At 31.6% G+C, this 23,231-nt stretch overlaps 1 protein-coding gene across 1 annotated transcript in view; it reads left to right on the top strand.

Annotated features, from left to right (window-relative positions):
- Positions 1–3,986: 3,986 nt before the first annotated feature.
- Positions 3,987–23,231, top strand: part of LOC143228344 (growth hormone secretagogue receptor type 1-like) — a 36,903-nt gene continuing 17,658 nt past the window's right edge. The window contains exon 1 of the mRNA XM_076459613.1: positions 3,987–4,329. Coding sequence (XP_076315728.1) covers positions 3,987–4,329 — 343 coding nt within the window. The remainder of the gene's footprint in view (positions 4,330–23,231) is intronic.

Here is a 23,231-nt window from a genome sequence, read left to right on the forward strand (position 1 = left end):
TGACAAATGACCAATATATTTTTAATGCTGTTAAATACTTCTATAATGAAAAATGATATCTACAGAAAATAATTGTTGTTCAGAATCAATTTTAATAACTGTTATAAATCCATTAGATATGTATTCTTAAGTGAAGTAAGTGTAAGCTTAAATATTATAAAAGTTACTATTCGAAACGTCTTGCGTAAAACACTGAGAAGTGTTACGTTGAGGTGTGTGTTTTGTTATAGCAAAGCCACATCGGGCTGAGTCCATCGAGGGTTACGTTGAAGTATATTTAAGCTTGGGAGAATTTGATTGATGATGCTATGAGACTAACTCGAATGATTTTAACTGAATAAACCTTTCAGCATATTGAAATATCATAATTTTTAACCATAAGCTTTGGTATTGTGTATAATAAATAAGCCACACACGTATTATACGTATAGTTGATGACGTTATACTAAAACAATCTTTAATATGTGTATACGTAAGTCACTTAAAATCACAGCCAATATAAAGTCAGAACTATATTTTTATATTGTTCGGCGTTTTGTAAGCAGTGTGTTCCAGCGAAAACTGAAGGATATGTGACAGCTCCTTCCGGCGCAAAATAATAATACACTCAGATCTTAGATATTTATTCGCATGAGTTTTCAAAACATGGGATATTTTGTGTACTTAATGACATTGAAAACAAAGAAACATTGATCAAATCGTGGTTCCATGACCTTCCATAGAAAACCAACAATACCTTGTACACCAGACGTGGTAAATAAAGTACAAATTTTTGTAACAGTAAAGAATCTTCGACACAAAGATCAATGTAAAAAGCTGTCCACTTGTCCCAGGCAATCGCATGGAACACAACCAAAAAGGATCTCCGACTGGAAAAACGGCACAAGTCACGTGCGAACAAACCGTTACCACAGAATATCTGTTTAAACGTATTTTTTAAAGTTTCGCAATTCGTACATTATTTTATTTTATTTTTAACACATCTTACCATTTAAAAGGCGGATGTAATTCACAAAACTTACTTTGAAGTAACTGTGTTCGGAATACTCACTTGGTTTCGCTAAGCTCGCAGATACAAAACTCTTCAAGATAAGAACCGCATTATTGATATTTCAACCAATTTAATTAAACCTTCGAATAGCGTGATTCTATGTAAATCCTCTTTCAAGATAGGAACCACACTATTTATCGTTCATCTAGTTTCTAAGTTAGCTGCTTTGCGATTAAAAACACTCTAGCTAAACAGTTTCATCAAGATAGGAACCACACTATTAATCTATCAACCCTATTCATTAAGCTATGAAGCGTGTAATTAGCAGTTACTTCCATAATTTGTTTAATAATCGGCATTACATCAGTAATTCTGTAAGCCTAATTTTTTCAAACTGTAAGTCTGTGTCTTGATAGCATTAGCTTTGAGATGTTAGATTCATATTGGTAGTTTTTCAATCGTTGATTTTTAAAAGATAGTAAATAACCTCATATTTGTATTATTCCAACTTCTAACGCCATCATATTTCCAGATGTTTGATTTAAAATACATTTTTCACTGTTTATTTTTAAAATAAGTACCACAGTGATAATATATGAAAATGCTTATTAATCAAAAGTTACATATCCTTTTTTTTTGGGGGGGGGAGGTTGAAGAACTTCTGTATTGAAAATCGATATAATTTAGCCAATTAAGAGTCAAAATTTTTTCTACCTAAGGCTTCTCAAACCCACTTTGTACACCACAGTGCTAATATCAGAGGCTCGATTCCACTCGGTGGACTCAGCAGATGGCCCGATGTGGCTTTGCTATGAGAAAACACACACACACACTCAAACCCACTTCAACGATACTTTTAAGAGACTTTCTTTATAAATATTGATGATTCCAATTAAAGAAACACATATTAAGCTATTTACAAATAAAACTTCGTGATCTCTATAATTCTGTAAAGCAAATAATTTTTCAAAGTGGTTATATGAATCTTATCAATTTACTTTTTATTAAGATATATTCGAATCAATTACTTATGAAACTATTTACTGTTTTTTTATTAATAAACATGTTAAATAGCGATTTTTGTTCAAGTTCTCACACAATATTTTGCATCTCGTTTTTCAATCAGATTATCTATTGTCAGTTCGAAGGCAGATATCACAAAAATATTTTTAAATTTAATGCTATAATTAGATGACCAAAGTGATAATAATAATTCCTTTTATTAGCTTTTATTAATTTTTTCTCACAACCCATTATAATTAACTGTAATCACTTTTTTTAAAATTCTACGTTTAATTTTTCAAACTCTCCTATATTTTCATCATGAAATTTCTAGCACGTTATTTTAAGTTATTTTATTATGATTTATAATTGTGCATAGGTTTAAATTTTAAGATATTGTTTAATATATATTTTCTTGAAAAGGTGGCACTTTAATTTTACGACGGGTGAAGTAACTTATGATTATCTGTCAATATAATGTTGTTATGTCCCACGTTATTTCTTTCTTAATGTATATTGTCTATCGTGAGGAGTAAGAGCATTGTGGTCTGTTTTGTCGGAAGATGTGGGCAACACTTGCTGTGTTAATGCTACTTATCTTCGAAGATAACATAGGAAAGCAACTAACGTACCAGCAGACCCAGAGAAACATTAAATCCGTGCTGGCTCATTACTTCGTTTAAAGACTTGTCTCTTTCTGTACTAATTTATCCCTGATGTTGCTCGTTAACTGTGTCAATGTAAGATGACATTAAAAAGAGCGTCACTTTTATATCTCAAGAGGCTTCTTATATTTACAAGAAAACACAATCGAGATAATATTCGGCCAAACTAAATAAATTAAAAATTAACAAAGTAGGTACTTATTTTCTTGAAATAAAAATATGATTTTCGTTGAGTAAATACATCTTATACTCTATATCTTACGCCATTAACTGATTTAGCAATACTTACAAGAATAGAGTAAAAACAAAATTTAATTGCAAAGAATATGATTTTAAATTCTAAACATTTATTATTTCTAACCTACAATAAGTAAAAAAAATAAGTTTAATTTCGAGAAGAAAAACAACAACAATTGTTTATATGTAACATAAAATTTACCCTGTGCTATGAAATATGCTTCATGTAATTAGGGTACGATACTTCACAACCATAAAAGGAGTGTGTTTTTCTTATAGTAAAGCCACATCGGGCTATCTGCTTGCTGAGCTCACCAACCATGAAAGGATTTCTTAAACATCTTCAAGACGTTTTTTGTTTGAAATAAATGAATAGGATATAAATGTTTCGCTTTTTAACGCGTAACAGGTGCCATTCTGAAAGAAATGTTAGGCTAGTTTTAAAAAAGGTAGTGTATTTTCCTTATTAGTGAACACTGCAAATGAAAATATGTAACAAACATCTCAGAGTTATGTCATAAAGTAATCTAATACCAAATATTCAAAAGGCTTTTAAATCTTATGAAATTGAATCCAGCATCTTAACCACCACAATGTTTTAAATACAAATATACCAACTTATTTTTCAGGTGAACAGCAAAGAATTGTCCAGCTGATCCTCACCAAGTCATCAAAGCAGAATTATGGAGAAAAGTTGGCACAAATAGTCTTTCTCTCAGTGTAAGGGAAAGCAGTTTTAGGATCTTAAATTTCTGCAAGTAATTTCTTCTTTTTGTACAATAGTGGGTTCTAATCAAAATATGTGAGAAAATTATAGAAAGAAAATTTGAGGACAGGCAAGACGTCATATTAAGTACGGTCCCAATTCTGTGTTTGATCTATATGTTTCAGTTCCCAACAAAAATTATGAGTTTTATCTTTTTTATTTCGTGAACTTCTAACAATTTAGCTCTAATCTTCAGTTACATTCTAATGTGTGTTTATAGGTGAAAATCTGTCAGAAAAAATAAAAAAAAGAATGTTTACATATTCCTCAAGACTGTTTAAAGTACACTGTACTATAAGCCCTGGGTGAAATATAGAGTGAGAAAATGAGCCCTGGAGAGTCTGTGTTCAATTACACAGACTACCTCCTGGCAGACAATGATTCAGTGATTAAACCTGATCTCAACATAGATCCTGAGGATCTGGCTTTTCCAACCTCCATTAGGATCACAGCTACTTTTTTCTGTGTAGTGATCTTAGTATTGGGAATAATTGGCAACATTTTGGTACCCATTGTTGTATGTTGTACAAAGGAGCTGAGAAACTCCACCAATCTCTTCCTGATCAACCTAAGTGTAGCTGACTTACTGGTTTTACTGGTCTGCATGCCCACGGTGTTGATAGAACTTCATTCTAAGCCGGAGATTTGGGTTCTTGGAAAAGGAATGTGTAAGAAAATTTCCTTTGTTGATATGATGTATATTATTTACCTAAATATAGCAATTTTTGTTATAAATTACACAATATTCACATGTAAAAAGTTTAGACATTCTAAGAACCTAAAATAAGTAATATTTAACTTGTATTTGTAAGAGTTAAAACTTTCGTGCGACGCATTTGTATTATACAGTAAAAATTTATCAAGAATCCAGTCAACTTTATAAAACTTGACGTTTCAATGATTTCGAAATCATACTAATACAATCTTACTGTTAAACAAAGAAAGAGTGACAGTTTATAAACAGATTAGTCATTTCTTGTAATTTAGTTTTGTTTGCTATTTATTGTACCATATTTGAATGTTTGTGAAATAGAGTGCAGATTTGAAAAGTGACTTAATCCACAGCTTAAACTGAAAAACATGACTCTTCCATTACTTTCTTTTAAGACGGGAGAGTTTTTTCGAAGGATAAAAATAATTTTGGCGCTTCAAAGACAACATTTCTTTGAAAACACTTAGTATTTGGTTAAAAATGGAATTCAAATAATTGATTGTAATCAATATGGAAACAAACCTTATATACCATTTTCCTCTTCATTAATTGAGACAACAATAATTACCGTTATTATATCACTTTTGTCTTTTAGTGTTAAAATCTTTTACATTAGTGCTATATTTCATTGTGGTATTATTAATAATATGAATTTGGTATTATTAAGTAAATTTTCAAGTGCCATTGTAAGGTTGTTGATGGCGTTATGTGTCACTTTAAAACTTTATAGAATATAAAGTGTCATTGCATAACTGACGATACAGTGTCATTGTATAGTTAACAATATAAGGTGTCATTTTATAAATGATGAAACAAAGCGTCATAATATAGATTAAAGTACTAACTTGATCTCTATAGTTGATGATATAAAGTGTCATTGTAGAGTTGACGACATCTTATAACATATTTATATAATCAAATTCCCTATATACTTCGCTGATATTGACTTTTGTTTATTTGATATCAACTTTTATAATATTATTGTTATTATAAATCAGTTTATTACCTACGTCCATTTTCCTTTTTGGGGTATCATTTCTGAAATAGATCGTTCTATAATATTCATAGCTTTACGTTACTGTTCACGGATGTATTTATAGTTTCATGTTTTCGATACGCTGTTTTGCAAAATATGTCTCATTCTTCCAGCAGGTTTTGTCAAGGAACTATAATAAACGTATGCATAACATGTGTTGCATTAATATATAGCTTAAGCGATTACGACTGAACAATCTTCCATCTTAACTTTTATTAGACAGAAAACAGTGTCATTGTTTTACCAAGTTAAGCGTTTTTCATCAAAGCATTAAAGCTTTAGTCTTACTAAAATGACTACTCAACACTTTTATTAAGCTTTTATAACAAGTATATATATAATATGCAAGTTGAATAAGACCAGCTTGTAACTACGTCTGAAAATACATTTTTTTCTTTTTGTTTGGAATTGTTCCGTTTTAATGTTAATATTTTGTTACGTTGACTAATTAATGCTTTATGAAAATTGTGAAAAATTGAAATAAAAAAATTAAATATATAAGACAACTCAATATTGAGCTTAATCCTGAACCACGAGTTCACTAATTGCAAAACCCGGAATGGCCAGGTGGCACTCGACTCGTAATCTGAGGGTCGCGGGTTCGAATCCCCCTTATACCAAACATATTCGCCCATTCAGCCTTGGGGCGATATAATGTGACCATTAATCCCACTATTCGTTGGTAAAAGAGTAGCCCAAGAGTTGGCGGTGGGTGGTGATGAATAGCTGCCTTCCCTCTAGTCTTACACTGCTAAATTAGGGACGGCTAGCGTAGATATCCCTCATGTAGCTTTGCACGAAATTTAAAAAAATAAACAAACTAATTAACTGCAAAAAACATTGTCTTATAAAGATGGTTTTCACTCTGAAATTAAAAAAACTATCCTGTCTTTAATTAACTGTCAGAATTATATAATTTTAAGTAAAGCACTTTGAAGTTTTTAATTAAATGTTTGGTTTTTGATAATGTTAAGCAGTGAGTACATCTTCACATGAATAATTGTTTATTAAGTGTTTTCTTTAGGAGAAACATATCTGTCTCCTTTAGACACAAACTATGTTTTATGCAAATAAGTAGATTAACTTCCTTAAAAATAAGCCAGGTGTAGTTTAATGGATAGCGTGTTCAGACTAAACCTGTGGATTCATGGCTCGTGTAGCGTTGCCGCAAAATATATTGAGTGCAATCTGGAATGTGTAAACTGCATCTTTGTTAAAGGGACAGAAATTTGTGGTAGAAAGAAAATGTAACATGTTGTTTTGGTAATCAAATCACTAATCCGAAGAAAATGTAACATGTTGTTTTGGTGATCAAATCACTATTCCGAAGAAAATGTAACATGTTGTTTTGGTAATCAAATCACTATTCCGAAGAAAATGTAACATGTTGTTTTGGTAATCAAATCACTATTCCGAAGAAAATGTAACATGTTGTTTTGGTGATCAAATCACTAATCCGAAGAAAATGTAACATGTTGTTTTGGTGATCAAATCACTATTCCGAAGAAAATGTAACATGTTGTTTTGGTGATCAAATCACTATTCCGAAGAAAATGTAACATGTTGTTTTGGTGATCAAATCACTATTCCGAAGAAAATGTAACATGTTGTTTTGGTGATCAAATCACTATTCCGAAGAAAATGTAACATGTTGTTTTGGTGATCAAATCACTATTCCGAAGAAAATGTAACATGTTGTTTTGGTAATCAAATCACTATTCCGAAGAAAATGTAACATGTTGTTTTGGTGATCAAATCACTATTCCGAAGAAAATGTAACATGTTGTTTTGGTGATCAAATCACTATTCCGATCTAAGATTACCCAATAATTGTCTGCAGCCATTGATTTAAGTGGGTGTATAGTCTTTTAACCATGCAGAGTTCAGTTATTTAACAGTAGCAATGTTTTACCCGGATATTTTAGATTTTATTTTACTGTTCAAATCGGTATGTGAACACTGAATCATACTTTCAGGATATAATGATTTTCATAATCCTTTCTTTTTCAACATTTTTCCTTTTAGAACTGCTTCATTAAGAACAACTAATTCTTGCAACTTAATTTGTTTTATTTTGATATGTTAAGCAAAACTAGTTTTCCATTGGATATCACCACTGAGATTTCCTGGTGAGAATCATTCTGTAATCACCAACTTCTGTTTGATTTCGCATTGTTTCTCGTGAGAATCACTCTTCAGTAAGTAAAAGACACATTTTTGTCTCTTGTAATATTGTGGAAAATAATCTCCGGTCATTAACAGTTGGTTATATCTATATATGTCTTAATATAAACCTTTTTCCAATCCGTAACACGTGTTTGGTTGCTTTTATGTAATTTCTTTTAAAGATCAGTATCCGGAGAATGACAGTTGGTGATCTCTACATATATATAATGTTATTTTAACTCAGAAACAAAAACAAGTCGAAGAGGAGACACAGCATCAGCTGACAGGGTACAAGCTGATGCAGCGTTTTTTGTTTAATTTGTTTTAGTTTAGATTTGTTTTTGAGTTAAAATAACATTATTTAATTCGTCAGAGGTTTGGATTTGCTTATTTTAACGCAGTCTTTCCTTATTAGTTTACTATCTAACTTCATTAAAATGTAATTATTTTCACTAATATATATATATATTTCTTTTGTGTAAATAATTTGCATCAGTTTAGTAATAGTTGGTTGTTTATTTAGGTATTCTGGTAAGATTAAGTAACCAGTTAATAATATTACTGTTTCTGTGTATTTTATAGTAAGAATCTGTAATGTGCTTTTGATTGTTTTTGAAAACATAATTAAAATCTGCTTTAAGTCAGTAATAATATAATGCTCATACATAACTTCTTATAAGAATCAGAGTCCATTCAGTAACACGTGGTTGGTTGTTTCTGTTTAATTTATTGTAAAGATTAGTGTCCCGTCAGTAACAACTAGTTAATTCTGTGTATTTATTCTTAAGAATCACTAAGGAATCAATACGAGTTGCTAATTCTGTGTATTTATTCTTAAGAATCGCTAAGGAATCAATACGAGTTGGTTAATTCTGTGTATTTATTCTTAAGAATCGCTAAGGAATTAATACGAGTTGGTTAATTGTATGTATTTATTCTTAAGAATCACTAAGGAATCAATACGAGTTGGTTAATTCTGTGTATTTATTCTTAAGAATCACTCAGAAATCAATACGAGTTGGTTAATTCTGTGTATTTATTCTTAAGAATCACTGAGGAATCAATACGAGTTGGTTAATTATGTGTATTTATTTGTAAGAATTAGTATCTAGTCAATAATAGATGGTCATTTTTGCACATTTTTAGTAATGATCAATATACAATCAGAAAAAGTTGATTGTTTCGGTGTATATTCTTTTAAGAATCAATGTCTAGACGGTAACATTTGGTTATTTCTGTATATGTTCAAGTAAAAAACAGTCTCCAATCAGTAACCTGTGGTTTGATGTTTCTATGTGTCGTTTTGTACAAATCAGTATCTAGTAAATAACAGACGATTAATTTTATGTATTTACTTCTAAGAATCAATATCCAGGTATTACGAATTGGTTGTTTTTATGTATTTTCTTATCTAGTCACTAACGCTGTTGTTTCTACATACTTATTGACAATAATCAGTATTCAGACATTAGCAGCAGACTGCTTCTGTGTATTAGTAATCGATCAGTAATGTGCAGTTGGTTGTTTCTGAAAATTTATAATTGCAATCTATCCCCAGTCAGTGACTTTTTTCACGGTTCTTCAATTAAATATTTATATTTTTCAGTTGTTTTTAAAGGTAGTACAACTGTATATATCTTAGAATTCTATTTCACCAGTTATTACTTGCTTTATTTGTTTCTTCTCTGTACAGCATTTAGATATATAGTAGGCAGACTCAGAGAAACAAACAAACGACAACTTCACATGATTCCTGATACAAAAAAAAGAAGTTGTTTTTCTCCGAATGTTTTTTCTTCGTGTTATTTTAGTTTTAGTTGCTCAAATAAATGTTTTCCCTTAACTGGTTATTATTATTATTACCAGGAAGAATCAGTTTTGCTTTAAGCAAACTCAATTTCTAAATCATTACTATACTATATATGTATACATACGTTACCCTATAGTATTTGTTTGTAGGCTGTAACCATTACTGTTACGTTTATAAAACATATATTAATCAGAGAAACAAAGTAAAAACATACAGCTAGGCCCCAGTTTTAAAAGGCAGTGACCACGATGGTGCATGAATTAAGCTTCTAGTGTTAATAAAATCCCTGATGTTCATATACTGTACATTCATTATTTTAATTATTAACTGTGGAATATGAAAAAGTAATTAACGTCATTTTACATTAGTCCTATATTTTCGTGACATCCTCTAATGTTTGCTTATTTGGATCCATACAACCCTTTATTAACGAAGCACTTTCCGATTGAAGTGGTTATTTTGTTACTTATGTATTGTGTCTACTACATAAATAAAATTTATGTTATTACTTCCTAAGAATCTTTAGTAAATTATAAGTACAGTTTGTGTAAATTCTAGGCTAAAATTTTGCATAATGTTCTATATTGGTGTTATTGTCTATATACATGTAGTAGTTATTGAGTAAATTCTTGAGTAGTAGCAGAGAACGTACCGTATAAAACATGTACGAGTTGAAACGTGGTTGAATGGACGGCAACTGCCTGTTTTAAAAACACAAGTATAGAGGACGATGTTTCAAAAGCCTTCTTGCTTTCGTCTTTATGAAATGTAGAAGTTGTTATTCTAGTCTGCATTAGCTGTTTCGAGTTCGTCAAACATACTTTGTCGTTTAAAAGTCTGTGTTTGTGATACAATCTTTTTTCGAAACAAATCAACGTTTTGTTCAAACAATTTTTCTGTACTTCGTGTACAAATATGCTCGTCACATGCCAGAAGGTTCTATGGATATCATGAACGATTCATTAGAACAGCAAACAACTTTCTCAGACACCTGTACAAATGTGTTGCACCTTCACAAAAACTTAGCAAAACATATTTTAGAATAACAACATGTGCATTCAGAATATAATTTCATAATCAAAATCTTTCTAAAATTGCCTTTGTCCTCTATAATTCTTATTGGATTATATTTTTAATTTTCTTATCTATCTTTAAAGAGCTATGTTAATTCTCCAAGCTTCTTCTACAAACGATTTTAACTTTAATGTTTTTGCTCTGAACTCTTCTACACATGAAAGTCTTATAAGAAACGACATTTGGTCTAAATCGTTCCTTGTACTTATTATTGAAACAGCCTTTGGATATTTTTATTATAGGTTTTAAGAATTATTACTAAGCTTTGGCTTTTTTTTAATGCCTGGCACAGGTGGTATTTTTATAAAATATTTCTTAAAATTGGAACAGGTATAATTCTAGTTTTACCGGCAAATCTCTTGTACTCTGTAGCATTTCACTACGCTGTCTTTTAAATCCTATTTGTAAATAACATTGAAGGTAGATACTTTGGCTTTGGATTTCACTTTCTGACGGTAATGGGTTTTTTGTGTTGGATACCTGAGTTGTTTTTTTGGGGGAGAGAGGTCTGAGATATTCTCTGCATGTAACCTAAGAAGTAGTGTTTTTTTTTCGGAAACTGGCCCGGCATAACCAGGTGGTTAAGACACTCGACTTGTAACCAGAGTAGCGCGGGTTCGAATTCCCGCCACACCAAACATGCTCGCTCTTTCAATTGTGGGGGCATTATAAAATTATGATAAATCCCACTATTTTGTGGGTAGTGATAACTATCTGTCTTCTCTCTAGTCTTATACTGCTAAATTAGGGACGGCTAGCGTAAATAACCCTAATCTCACTTGGTACGAGACTCAAAACAAACCAATCGTCGGAATCTCTTCTCAAAACTGATATCAGTATGTAGGGTGTAGTAAAAAAATGTAAACGTTCTTAGATTTTAATTAGCATATGTAGTGAAAACCATTTTAAGTCTATCAGAATGGTGTAATAAACACAGTATTTGTTTATTTTCTCTTCTAGTATAGGTAGGCACACGATTTCGTCAGGCTTTGTTATAGAAAACCGGTTATGGAATGTGAATAACGTGCTGGTGTTCTAGTTACTTATTGTCCCAGGTCATTCCCTTTAGTGCCACGTAAATCTCCTTACCGAAGAGGTCGCGATAGGGCTGCATGATACGTGATTGCTGTAGTGACTCCAACTGTGAGGCAGGTTTTAGTCATATTTGAAAATTGCATAGCCTCCCATGTTTTGCAGATGAAACAAGTAGACATGTTGTAAATGGTGCATACAATCTGAAACTATTTTTGATCTGTATAAAGTTAATATCTCTGTCACCCTTAGAAAGATTTTTCCTTAGCGTTCAGAACCCTCCCCACATTCTGAGAGAGTGAAGCTGTCCTATGTGTTGTGCACGTGCCAGTTTTAATCGTTCTTTATGCTGATAAAGTTTTATTTTCACTTTCCCTAAAGTTCAGTCAGAGAGAAAGATTCACGTCAAATTTTGTATAATATTGTTTACCTTTCCTCTAGCTACATACAGTTACTGTTTTACTCATAATGTAAGTCAGTGAAGCTGAACATACTCATAAGGTAAGTCAGTGAAGCTAAACATACTCATAAGGTAAGTCAGTGAAGCTGAACATACTCATAAGGTAAGTCAGTAAAGTTGAACATGCTCATAAGACAAGTCAGTGAAGCTGAACATACTACGCTAGCAATAATTACTCTACTTCATTAGGTGGGTCAAAAGTTACTTAATAGTTAGTTTATAGGGCTATAACTTAGAACTTCCAAGAAATTAGCACGCTCCACATTTTCAGCTTTCAGTACGTTACAAAAATAAGAATCAGTTCCACTGTTGTCAAAAGTAGATACTCAAGCGGTGGGTGCTTCTCTTTAGCTGGTCTCTCTTTCTGTGCTATGGTTTAAAGTCAGAAACGCTTATCCTTTAACCTTATTTTTGTGGCCTCTGGGTTGGTAGTTTTAGTCGATATGCAAAATTGTAATATCAAAATCATTATAAATGTTTTGAAGTGTAGCATTTAAGTTATAAAATTTCCGAAAAAAAATAAAAAATACCTGAAACGACACGTATTTTATGATTTAATGTAATAAAATAACTGTAACATATTTCCTTGTAAACTCAACATTTGATAACTGTATTTGATGTCAATTATTAATTGGAATTATGTTGTTGTGTATAGGAAAGCCCATAGTAATAATGTTTAAGTATGCTTGAAAGTGTTTTCTTATATTACGCTGTAACCAGCTTTACTCAGGTACATAAAATAAATGTGTAACCTTACTACAAAATCACTAACTACAAATGTAGTCTAAGGCAAAATATTTGTTATATTGGTATCACTGAAACATGTAAATGAAATGATACCTTGCTTCCAATGACGTTTTCTGAATGTTCGAAGCTAAGTCTCATCATATGGCATTATTCTAGTTGGTTTCATTACATTAGGCCGTGTAAACACTTAACTATCGATATCTTCTACTTGTGAAATTAATCTGAGGCTAAATATTTGTCCATATAAAGAATTATCAATAATAAGCAGCGGTTCTTTAATCTGTGTTCAGTCATTTTCAAGTTGTTTCAGTTGTTTTCTGGTAACTCTTCTCAGTCTCATACTTTGTGTCTAATACTACTACTTTATATATAAAAAGACATGTGTTCGATACCTTTCATCAAATACATTGAACTTCTCAAATCTGGCTGAGTGAGTTGCTTTTGTTCTTATTGTTGCTACTTTTTGTCAAATAATTTCCGTTCCAAGCCGACTGATTCAGTCATTAACAGCTCATACTTGTTGGCCATCTGGTTCAGTCGTTAGCACTTCATACTCGCTAGCCACCTAATTCAATCACTGGTATCGTACACTTGTTAGCCACCTTATTCAGCCATATTACCTAAGCCCTGATAGCCAACAGGAACTTCCCTTAAAGTTGAACCTAGGTAACGAAAAGGTCCATTTAAGTTCAAGTAGAATTGTTTAACTGTTAAACCAGAGAGAAACCAAAGAAATATTGATTACATTGAAACGTTTTAACATTTTTAAATTACATCAAATCATTAAAATTATTTTATAGCCATGATAGTTTAATCAGCATTTTAACACTTACATATGAAGTAGTAGAATTAAAACGTGTAACTGATTTCCTATAATGTGTTTTTTTTTAACTTCCGTGAAAATGTTTTTGTGTCAAGCTTTTTCTAATAATATTAAAGACTATTGTGAAATTGCTACTCATATTATACGTTTGTCAGACTTCAATGACCGCCTCGCTTTTAAAGTATATTAACGTTGTTGTAATTGCAGATATATTCTTAAACTTTCAAGATTATATTATTGATTTTTAAGATAGTAGCAAAACCTGTTTCAACGTTTGGAAGTATAGTCAAATATTTCAGCTTTTGCCGCGAAAGTTTAACTTTATTCTATATTGTCCCTTAAAGCTATTAACACGTATCGTTTTTAATCGCCAAATCACATTACGATATGTCAAGATCTATTTAATGCCAGCAAGGTGTTTCATAACAATGTAAGTTTAAAAATTGAGTTTTATTATAAGAACCAAATTAAATTCACTTGACTCGTTTACTTAATTGATTATTTGTATACTTTTGAATTAATTTAATTTTATAATAATTAATAATGGGCTTATAGTAAACAAATTAATAACATCGAGTTCGTTTCATACTATAAAAGTATATGGCAACTGTTTCGAAATCTTATAGTATTTAATAGTAGAAAGTAGAGTTTTTGTCCAGGTACATACTGACAACTCGTGTCTCATTATAAGCTACCTATTTATAGTTTGATTTGTTTTCTAGTTCGTACAAAACTATACAAGGGCTATCTGATCTAGCCATCCGTAATTTATCAGTGTAAGGCTAGCGGAAAGACAGGTTGTCAACATCACCCATTGCCAGCTTTTGTGCCACTCTTGTGTCAACGAATAGTTGAATTAACCGTCACTTTATAATGTCCCACGGGTGAAAGGGTAGGCATATTTGGTGACGAGAATTCGAAACCGCGGCCATCAAATTGCGGTTCGAGCGACCTTGACCACCAGGCTATATTAGGCCTTTCTGATAGAAGGTTAAAAAGGGTTTTAAGTCAGCGTTTGTTGATTCACTTTTGAATCGTTAGGTTTATACATATTAACAAATAGATAAAATCTAAAAAAACAACAACGTTAAAATAGGCCTAATTATATTTGTGATCACTTTGGTACAAACTACTGAAAAACGATGACATATCAACAATTTATTGCGTCTAAAGCAGGTATTTAAAGCAATTGTAGAATATTTGATTCGTTTGTCAACAAAAGTTTTATTTTGGAATTATCTATAGAACATATGTACAATTTAATAAATTCCACTGACAAACCTATTGTTTAGCGTTATGTTGTACACAATTATCATAGATACAATTGATATGTATATATTTGCATATTAAAATGTTAAACTATTTTGTTATATATTTTGAAAATAACTATATGTATATATATATATGTGTGTTTGTGTGTATATATATATGTGTGTTTGTGTGTGTATATATATATGTGTGTTTGTGTGTGTATATATATGTGTGTATGTGTGTGTATATATATATATACAGAAAGACAAAGATTAGGAAAAGATAGTATTCTGTTCACTGCATATTTCTCTCGTCTCCTTCAAAGAGGAAGTTGTGAATACATTACATTTCCGGTTAAGAAAGGAAGTGTTATCGGCATGCACATCTTAACTCTGATGTGTAGTTTTCTAAAACAGAATTTTCGCTTCTTTCCTACAGATTTTAGGACTGGGGTTAAACCTAAACTATTAGTTCTTATCTTTAATGTCCAGTTTTTTTTTTTTTTAGTTTGGAAATACATTTTGGATTCGAATGTAAAACACAGATAAATATTAGCGAGAAGTTAGTACTTTGTGATGGAATCATGATTTATAAAAAATGTCTGTTATGTGTTTTATTACTATCACTTCAATAACAAACCACATTTCGTCTTCGAAAAATAAGATAATTAGGTAACGTGACAGTTTAGAAAGAATCGGAGCCTATTGTCATGCACCAGTTAATCACAAACCATGATCTTAAAAAATTCGTTACATAGGTTAGGGTATTATATTAATTTTCAGGTTCTAATATAGTTTCGTTTTCAATAAGGAAGAACTTGTCCATGGCTCTTTAAGTACATCCTGATCTAACCCTTAATCGAATACTTTAAGTATTACAAGCTCACGTTCAGTGTTAGAACATATTGATGTTATTTCTTCAAGAGAAAACGCAAGTTCATAAATTCTTCGTGTCACTAATCTAAGAAATGCTCGGTTCTCCCCGGATGACATGGCTTATTATATGTTCGATCGTCAGTATATTGTACGCTATATTTCTTTTGACGTTTTGTTAAGTCACATACGATAACTGAACATATAACAGAGAAAGCCTTACACGTTAGTATGTGTAAAGTGAGCAATGTCTTCCAAAAATGCTGTTAACCATTCCTTTCTCCCAAGCTTTATTTGTAGTGTTATTGTACTTTCTGTACCAAAAACTAAAATACAGTGTTTTGTCATATGAAAAAGAACCAAACTACTATCGCTATGATTATCTTATGGCTATACGAAGGCTAAGTACAGTAAATATTTTTTAAACATACATGCAGTATCGTCATCTACATCAAAATGTTTATATATTTCACTTCTGTTATTTTTGCACTGGTTAAAAACCAAATGTAATTATAATTACTGTTATTCTTTACTTAATATCTGTTCCACCTGTTTTTCCGAATACAAAAATCTGAAGCCCGGAGTGAAAGAAAAAAAAAACAATATCAAACCTATTAAAAACCATCTTCAGTTACTAGAGGATGGAAGCATGTTTTAAATGTACTAATAAGAGAAACTGGGTAATAAATGGTAATCAAGATTTTAGCGGTGCTTAACTACTTTTACTAAGTTCCAAAATTCAAAAGCTGTTTGCAATAAATGAATTTACAATTCACATAATCCCTTATTTAAAGATAATTACTTATTAGATGTTTCTGTGTGTTCCACCAATCTTACTATAATCTAAATGGCATGAATAAATACATATGTGTATGTTTCTATGTTTGTGACCGAAATAAAATATACAATATAGCGCCATCTTTTAAATGGAACCACAAACAAAAATTCATAAATACTTCACACTTTGGGTATTCAAGATTCATGTAGAAAAACAACAACCTTTTTTTTTATTACAGAACACTATTTTAAATAAAAGTATTTTCCTCAAAAGAATATGATGTTAATAAGAACTGTATGTGAGGGTTTGATTATATCTGTATTGGTGTAGTTTATAAACGTAGCACTAAAAATAGAGTTTTTAAAAAGCTGTTACTTTTCAATACAGTCTACCACGTCTAATACAGAAAGCATTATATCAGCGAAATCCAAACACTATTATCGTGCAACGCTTCTTAGAAAAATTATTTTAAAGAAAATTTTTACTTTTAATAACTTTATTACAATGAGGTATGAATATTACGATTAGTAATTAAAGCACAAACGGCGGCGTTTCTGTTAAATTTATGAATAATTGTATTTTTTATATAATTTAGAAATTTCATCACAAAGAGCTAGATTTTTGTAAATCAGATAGATTAAGATCGATTATTAATTTTGAAGATTTATTGGACTAATATGTGAATTACAAAGTAACAATTGTTTTTGGAAAAGTCTGTACCAGGATTTCACATTTTATTAAAGTGTTCATGAAAAACGTTTCAAAAAGTACTTGCTATTAAATACGGAAAGCTATGGTATTTCCTTTCAATTTAAACGTATATAAAAGAATAGCTATCTATATATTTACACATATATTCAGCCGCTATCTGTTTAAATAAAAAAGAAAGTCATATGATCTATCGTATCTTGCAGGGTTTGTTTTGTGAAATTATTACAAAAATATATCTGATTAGATACAAAAGGACATTCACTTGAAGTAGTGTGAATACCAAAAATAAACATAAAATTACTGAAATACTTTATATCTTTCTCATAGTGATAAACGACAGAGATATAGACAAAGGAAGTTACTAGAACTGTAACACTCTTATTGTTTATGGTGACATACTACAGACGTTATTATAGAAACAGAGGATCAGGAAGTCACGGCGAACACTATCATCCTTATTCTATACAAGCTGAAATATCCGTCAGTTGATGTAAATGTTTAATCTTAATTAAAATAACGAAAGTTCAATGGCAATTATATTTTTGAAAATAATAACTTGAACATCAACTTTATTTAGAAATTTTGAAATTATATCAAAGCTTCTTCATAAACAACATTTACAGTTTATTTTCCATCTACTAACACATAAATATTTTAAAATGATCCCACCCTTAAACACCTAAATCTCGCTGGCTATGAGAAAATCATTGTACATACTAACATGCTGCAGGAGTTGAGGAAATAACTGAAACACTATAACTATTATTGTATTTACTAACATGCTACAGATGTTACTGTAGAAATAGAATCTGAGGCAATCAGTGAAACACTGTATCACTCATGTTGTTTCTTGTGGCATGCTATAGATGTTACTGTATACATGATATCAAAAAACACGTAGGCCTAAAAAGGCTTGATACAAAATGACAAAAAAACCTATAACCTGAGCACTTTGGAAGGGTGGACTTCTCAAAGTGTTATTGTATACACGTAACTGCTGCAGAACCTATTGTAGATACAGAAGTTGAAGAAATTACTAAAACCCAGTATCCTTTCTGTTCATTGTAGAAGCAAGTTACAGAAATTACAAAAAAGACAAACCTGAACAAGATAACTAAAAACATGTATCACTTTTGTTATGTATTCCGATGTGTAGGGTATATCAATGTACAAAAAGAAGATGAGAAAATTACTGAGTAAGTTTATGAAAACCTAATTTTTTATGTGTATATATCTATATATAAGCCGGTGTTACAATGTAAAATACTCGAAGAACACAAAATCAGAACTCTTTGAATTAACAAAATAATTTATTTGTCTTTAATTCAAATTAAATCCTTTTCGTTACAATGAGTAAAGATAGTTACTTTTCTTTAAGAAGGTAACTAGGACGTTACTCCAATATCTTTTTTTATTATGTAAGAATGAAATAAAATTTTATTGTTCCCTCACTCTTGCAGTGGTTCTGTCAAAGTTCTTTGACCGGTAATTTGTTTGAAAAGACAATTTGTTGTGAAGCACTCTTTTCGGATTTGCTCTTCTCCAATATTCTCTATCTCTTAAAATGTAACAAAAGTAGAAGGACTACAAAATTTATTCTGAATTCTATAGAGCTTGCTGTGTAACACCTGCACATTTAAAAGTCTTCATATCCCAGTTCTATACAATCATTGGAAAGAAAAATGATAAGTACTTTTGTTTTAATTCTAGTTAAAAATAAGTATATTTTGTGACTGTTTCTGAAGTATGGACAAAAATTTAAAAACTCGAAAAACCATTTTATACTGGTACACGTGAATGAGAGTTTTTTCTGTTTTTTTTCAAAGATAACAGAACCTTCCTGTAAAACATGAATGAGGAGCCACGATTGACTGCACGTAATTATGAAGATTCATATTAGAATATAGAAACATCTTCTCCCACCCAAGTGCTCTAAGTAGATTGTTCTTCATCAAGCTGAAGGATTTATAAAAAAATAACTTGAAGAGCTAACGATTGGTTTGGTTTGTTCTGAATTTCTCGCAAAGCTACACAAGGGCTATCTGCGCTAGCTGTCGCTAATTTATCAGAGTAAGACCAGAGGGAAGGCAGCTAGTGATCACCACCCACCGCCAACTCTTGGGCTACTCTTTTACTAAAGAATAGTGGGATTGCCGTCACATTATAACGCCTCCACGGTTGAAAGAACGAGCATATTTGGTGTGATAGGGATTCAAATCCGCGATCCTCAGATTATGTGTAGAGCGCACTAACCATCCAGCTATGCTGGGCTTACTTTAACTGGTACTAAGAGAGTTTCCATGCTATGCCTCCCCCAGTGGCTCAGCGGTATGTCTGCGAACTTACAACGTTAAAAACCGGGTTTCGATACTCGTGGTGGGCAGAGCACAGATAGCCCGTTGTGTAGCTTTGTGCTTAATTCAAAGCAACAACAAATCCATGCTATGTGTGTGACCTTCACTTAAGTTCAAATAAAGTTCAGAGTTTCAGATATTTACTCTAACGGTCTTACAGATATGCGATGTAAAACTCAAAGCTGATAGGTGTGACGGGGGATTCGAAACTGCGACCCTCGGATTACGAGTCGAGTGCATTAACCACCTTGCCATGCTGAGCCAAGAGCTAACGAAGAAATATATATCGAACGTTTGTTTCTTGAAGTAATTTTGCAGACACACATCTTCGTCCTTGGTTATGTCTTTCTTCCTCATAGATTTTTTACATTTCGTGTTCATGTGAAAGATCTAAACAGGGTTTGGAACTACATTCTAAACAACCAAAAATAGTTCGTGTGTTTGATATTTTATATTAAACAATTAAATACCACTCTTATAAAATAATGTGAATCTATCCTCTTTGGTAATTTTTATATATTAAATATATGATGATATTATGTGACTCGAAATGGTAATTATTAACTATCAGGCAAGTTTGATAAGTAAAGTCTTGGTAGATGCTACTTTACATTTTAGTTCATGGTATTTCAATTCATACATGTTAGTTCCTACAAACGGGAAGAGTAGTCTTACACTGATGACGAGTGTTTTAAAGCGTGGTAATGGGATTACGAAAAATCTTACATCACTTCTTTAAGAAAGCTCTTTCCAGATCATTCTCAATAAAATTGAAGTCTGATGAGCTCGCAATCACAAAATATTGTAAGATTAACTCCCTATAATATATGACATTATGATGTAGTTTCTATAGTGTGTCGTATTAAAATGTAGTGTATGACATTAAGATGCAGTTTCTGTAGTGCATGACATAAACATACCGTTCATATGTGTATATGAGATTAAGATGCAGTATTTATAGTGTATGACATTAAAAATGCGGTCCCTATAATGTATGGAATTGATGATATCACTCTTCAGAATATAGAGTACCACCAACGTTTATTATTACTTATACTATATTTTCTTCATAAAAGTTATCGGGACGAGAGATGAAGTGATATTAACCTCTAAACAAATCATTCTTATATAGTTCTATAGTCGTTATTGGTCCGCTGAATAGGGTTTTGGTACTCCTTTCAAAGTAACAACTAAACTAATACAGATAGAAACCATCATATATAAGACGTAAGTTACGAGACCAATAATTTGAGTTTGAGATTACATACCTGATTATCAGATAGTTGAATGTCATAACATTGATCAAAACTGTGAGTTAGTTTATACACTCTGTTTCTAGTGTCTCGTTTTAAAACGCTATAGAATATTTTCATATGAGATATGTGCCTAATGATTTTTAACCATCTACGGTATTCTGAAAATATTGGTCTTTCTTCTTCTGTGCAAAAAACGATTTTTCGAGAATTTTAAAATATCTACTTAAAATTATAAATAAATAAGTTGTGCCGAGTCCACTCAGAACCAAAAAAAAAAAGATATTTTTTCTTTACGAATGGCAATTTGTAAATCAATGTTATCAATAGTTGGCTCTATAGAATACACATAGCATATTGTTGTCAACCAATGATTTCTCTTGCTCTGCGTCTTAGACAATATTTGTTATTCATTGGCATCTATATTTATAATAATTGACTGATAACGTCTAATGTGCATATTCAGAGCGTCTTTTATCTGTTTCTTCCTGATTTATTAAAAATATTGTTAATAACATAACAGTAAATGGTTATTATTTCACTGTTAATACACTATAAGCGTCAAACATTTAAACAACAGCATTTCTGTATCCATCAGCTGGTCTTTCAGAACTGTTTGAAATTTTATTTACAGTTGTAAAACAAAAGTAATGTGTCGTACATTTAACATTTTGTCGCTGCCGGACATTAACAGAATTGTCACAGGTAATTATTTAACATGATCTACTAATTTGTATCTAAATTGGGTTGAGTAAGTTAAAAAAAACCAATCACATCATGAAGTTGAGTGACAATCACAAAGAATATAAAGTCACAATAGAATGGCATATATCAGAACTATATTTGATATAGTTCCATGCCCCTCAGTGGCGCACAGTATGTCTGCGGACTTACACCGCTAAAAACCGGGTTTCAATATCTGTGATGGGCAGAGCACAGATAGCCCATTGTATAGTTTTGTACTTAATTCTAAACGAACGGATATAGTTTACATTGTTTGGCGTTTCGTTGCTAGTGTGATATTACTAAATACATCGCTTGTGGGACGTTTTTTCCATTTCAGATGCAAAATTTTGTTTTATTTTTTAATTTCGCGCAAAGCTACACGAGGGCTATCTCCACAGCAAAAAAAAAAAAATTCATATACTCAGATCATAAAGGTGTGTTGAAGCCATGAATTTTGAATTTGATTTGCAAGACGGGAAAAACAAAGGAATGTGGATATAATTGGAGAACCAAAGAAGAAACCTAAAACAAGTCGCACTAGAGAAAAGTCGCTTATGTGCCCCAGATAAGTATTACGTAATATAATTGTTAATTACGAATAAGCTGCTTCTGCAATATATCCATACGACCGTCATATACTTCAAGCACTTGAAGAATGAAACAGATGTAAACGAAGATCAAGGGACCAGACTTAGCGCCTATAGGTTATTTTTTTTGTGATAGTATTGTTGAAGCGAGCGATTAGAGACGTTCTTTTATGTACATTAGATGCATTATTGAAAGTCTGTAGAAAGAGGACTGTTCTTCGAGTATGAGCGAGCATTCTACATTTGAAATTATGCTGCATGGTTATAGTCAAAATACATGATCATCAGATACAGTATGACCGACATCATGAGGCTCCGAGTTCGTTTTAACATAAAGCACTTTATCTCTGTGTGTATGTAGATGAAATCTATAAAAGTGCCATTGGTACGTCCTTGTTCGCGTTTCTATCTAAATGAAACTGGATTATGTAGATTTAAGACAAAGCTACACAATGGGCTATCTGTATTCTGCCCGTCACGGGTATCGAAACCAGATTTCTAGTGGTGGGAGCCTGCAGACACACTGTTGTGTCAATGGAGGGCGGGGAGCAACTTGAAATACACCCTTAGATTGTTTGCAATCAATCTCAACCACAACCACCACTAATGTCACTCCCAGGGCCTCGGTGTAGGTTTGCGTGTCTGCCTCGAGGATAAAACTATTCTTTTAAATATAGGAAAGATACAAAATAAACCTATAAACCTGTAATCATTCCTTCTAGGTCTCAAACATTTCACAGTTGGCACTTATTCACTGAAAGATTTTATTGGGTTGAGGAATAATTCGTGAGCGTTTTTTCAAGTTAAAAAATATATTCATAAATGAAACGCTTTCGCAAAATATTTCATGTCATTTGGTAGATAATTTTTTGCTCTAATAGATGGTGTGTTTGATTTTCATATGTCTTTAATTTTTGCTTTCATTTTCAGTTCATTAAATGGAATGTCAAGTGGACAAAATCGAGCGTTTTCGACACCATCTGCTTTTCGCATTTAATTTCTTGCTATTTCGTTTACAACAATGCATACTATATACCTAGGTATTACATGAAATAAAGGATCATAATAAATGTTTTGGGTGTAATGTGTTCATGCATTGAAGTATTGTATAGTCTTGCATGTAATGCTTGAATGAAATTATTTAAAAACGCTCACGAATTATTCCTCAACCTAATACT

The sequence above is a fragment of the Tachypleus tridentatus genome, chromosome 10, assembly GCF_004210375.1.
Source record: "Tachypleus tridentatus isolate NWPU-2018 chromosome 10, ASM421037v1, whole genome shotgun sequence".
Taxonomy (NCBI): domain Eukaryota; kingdom Metazoa; phylum Arthropoda; class Merostomata; order Xiphosura; family Limulidae; genus Tachypleus; species Tachypleus tridentatus.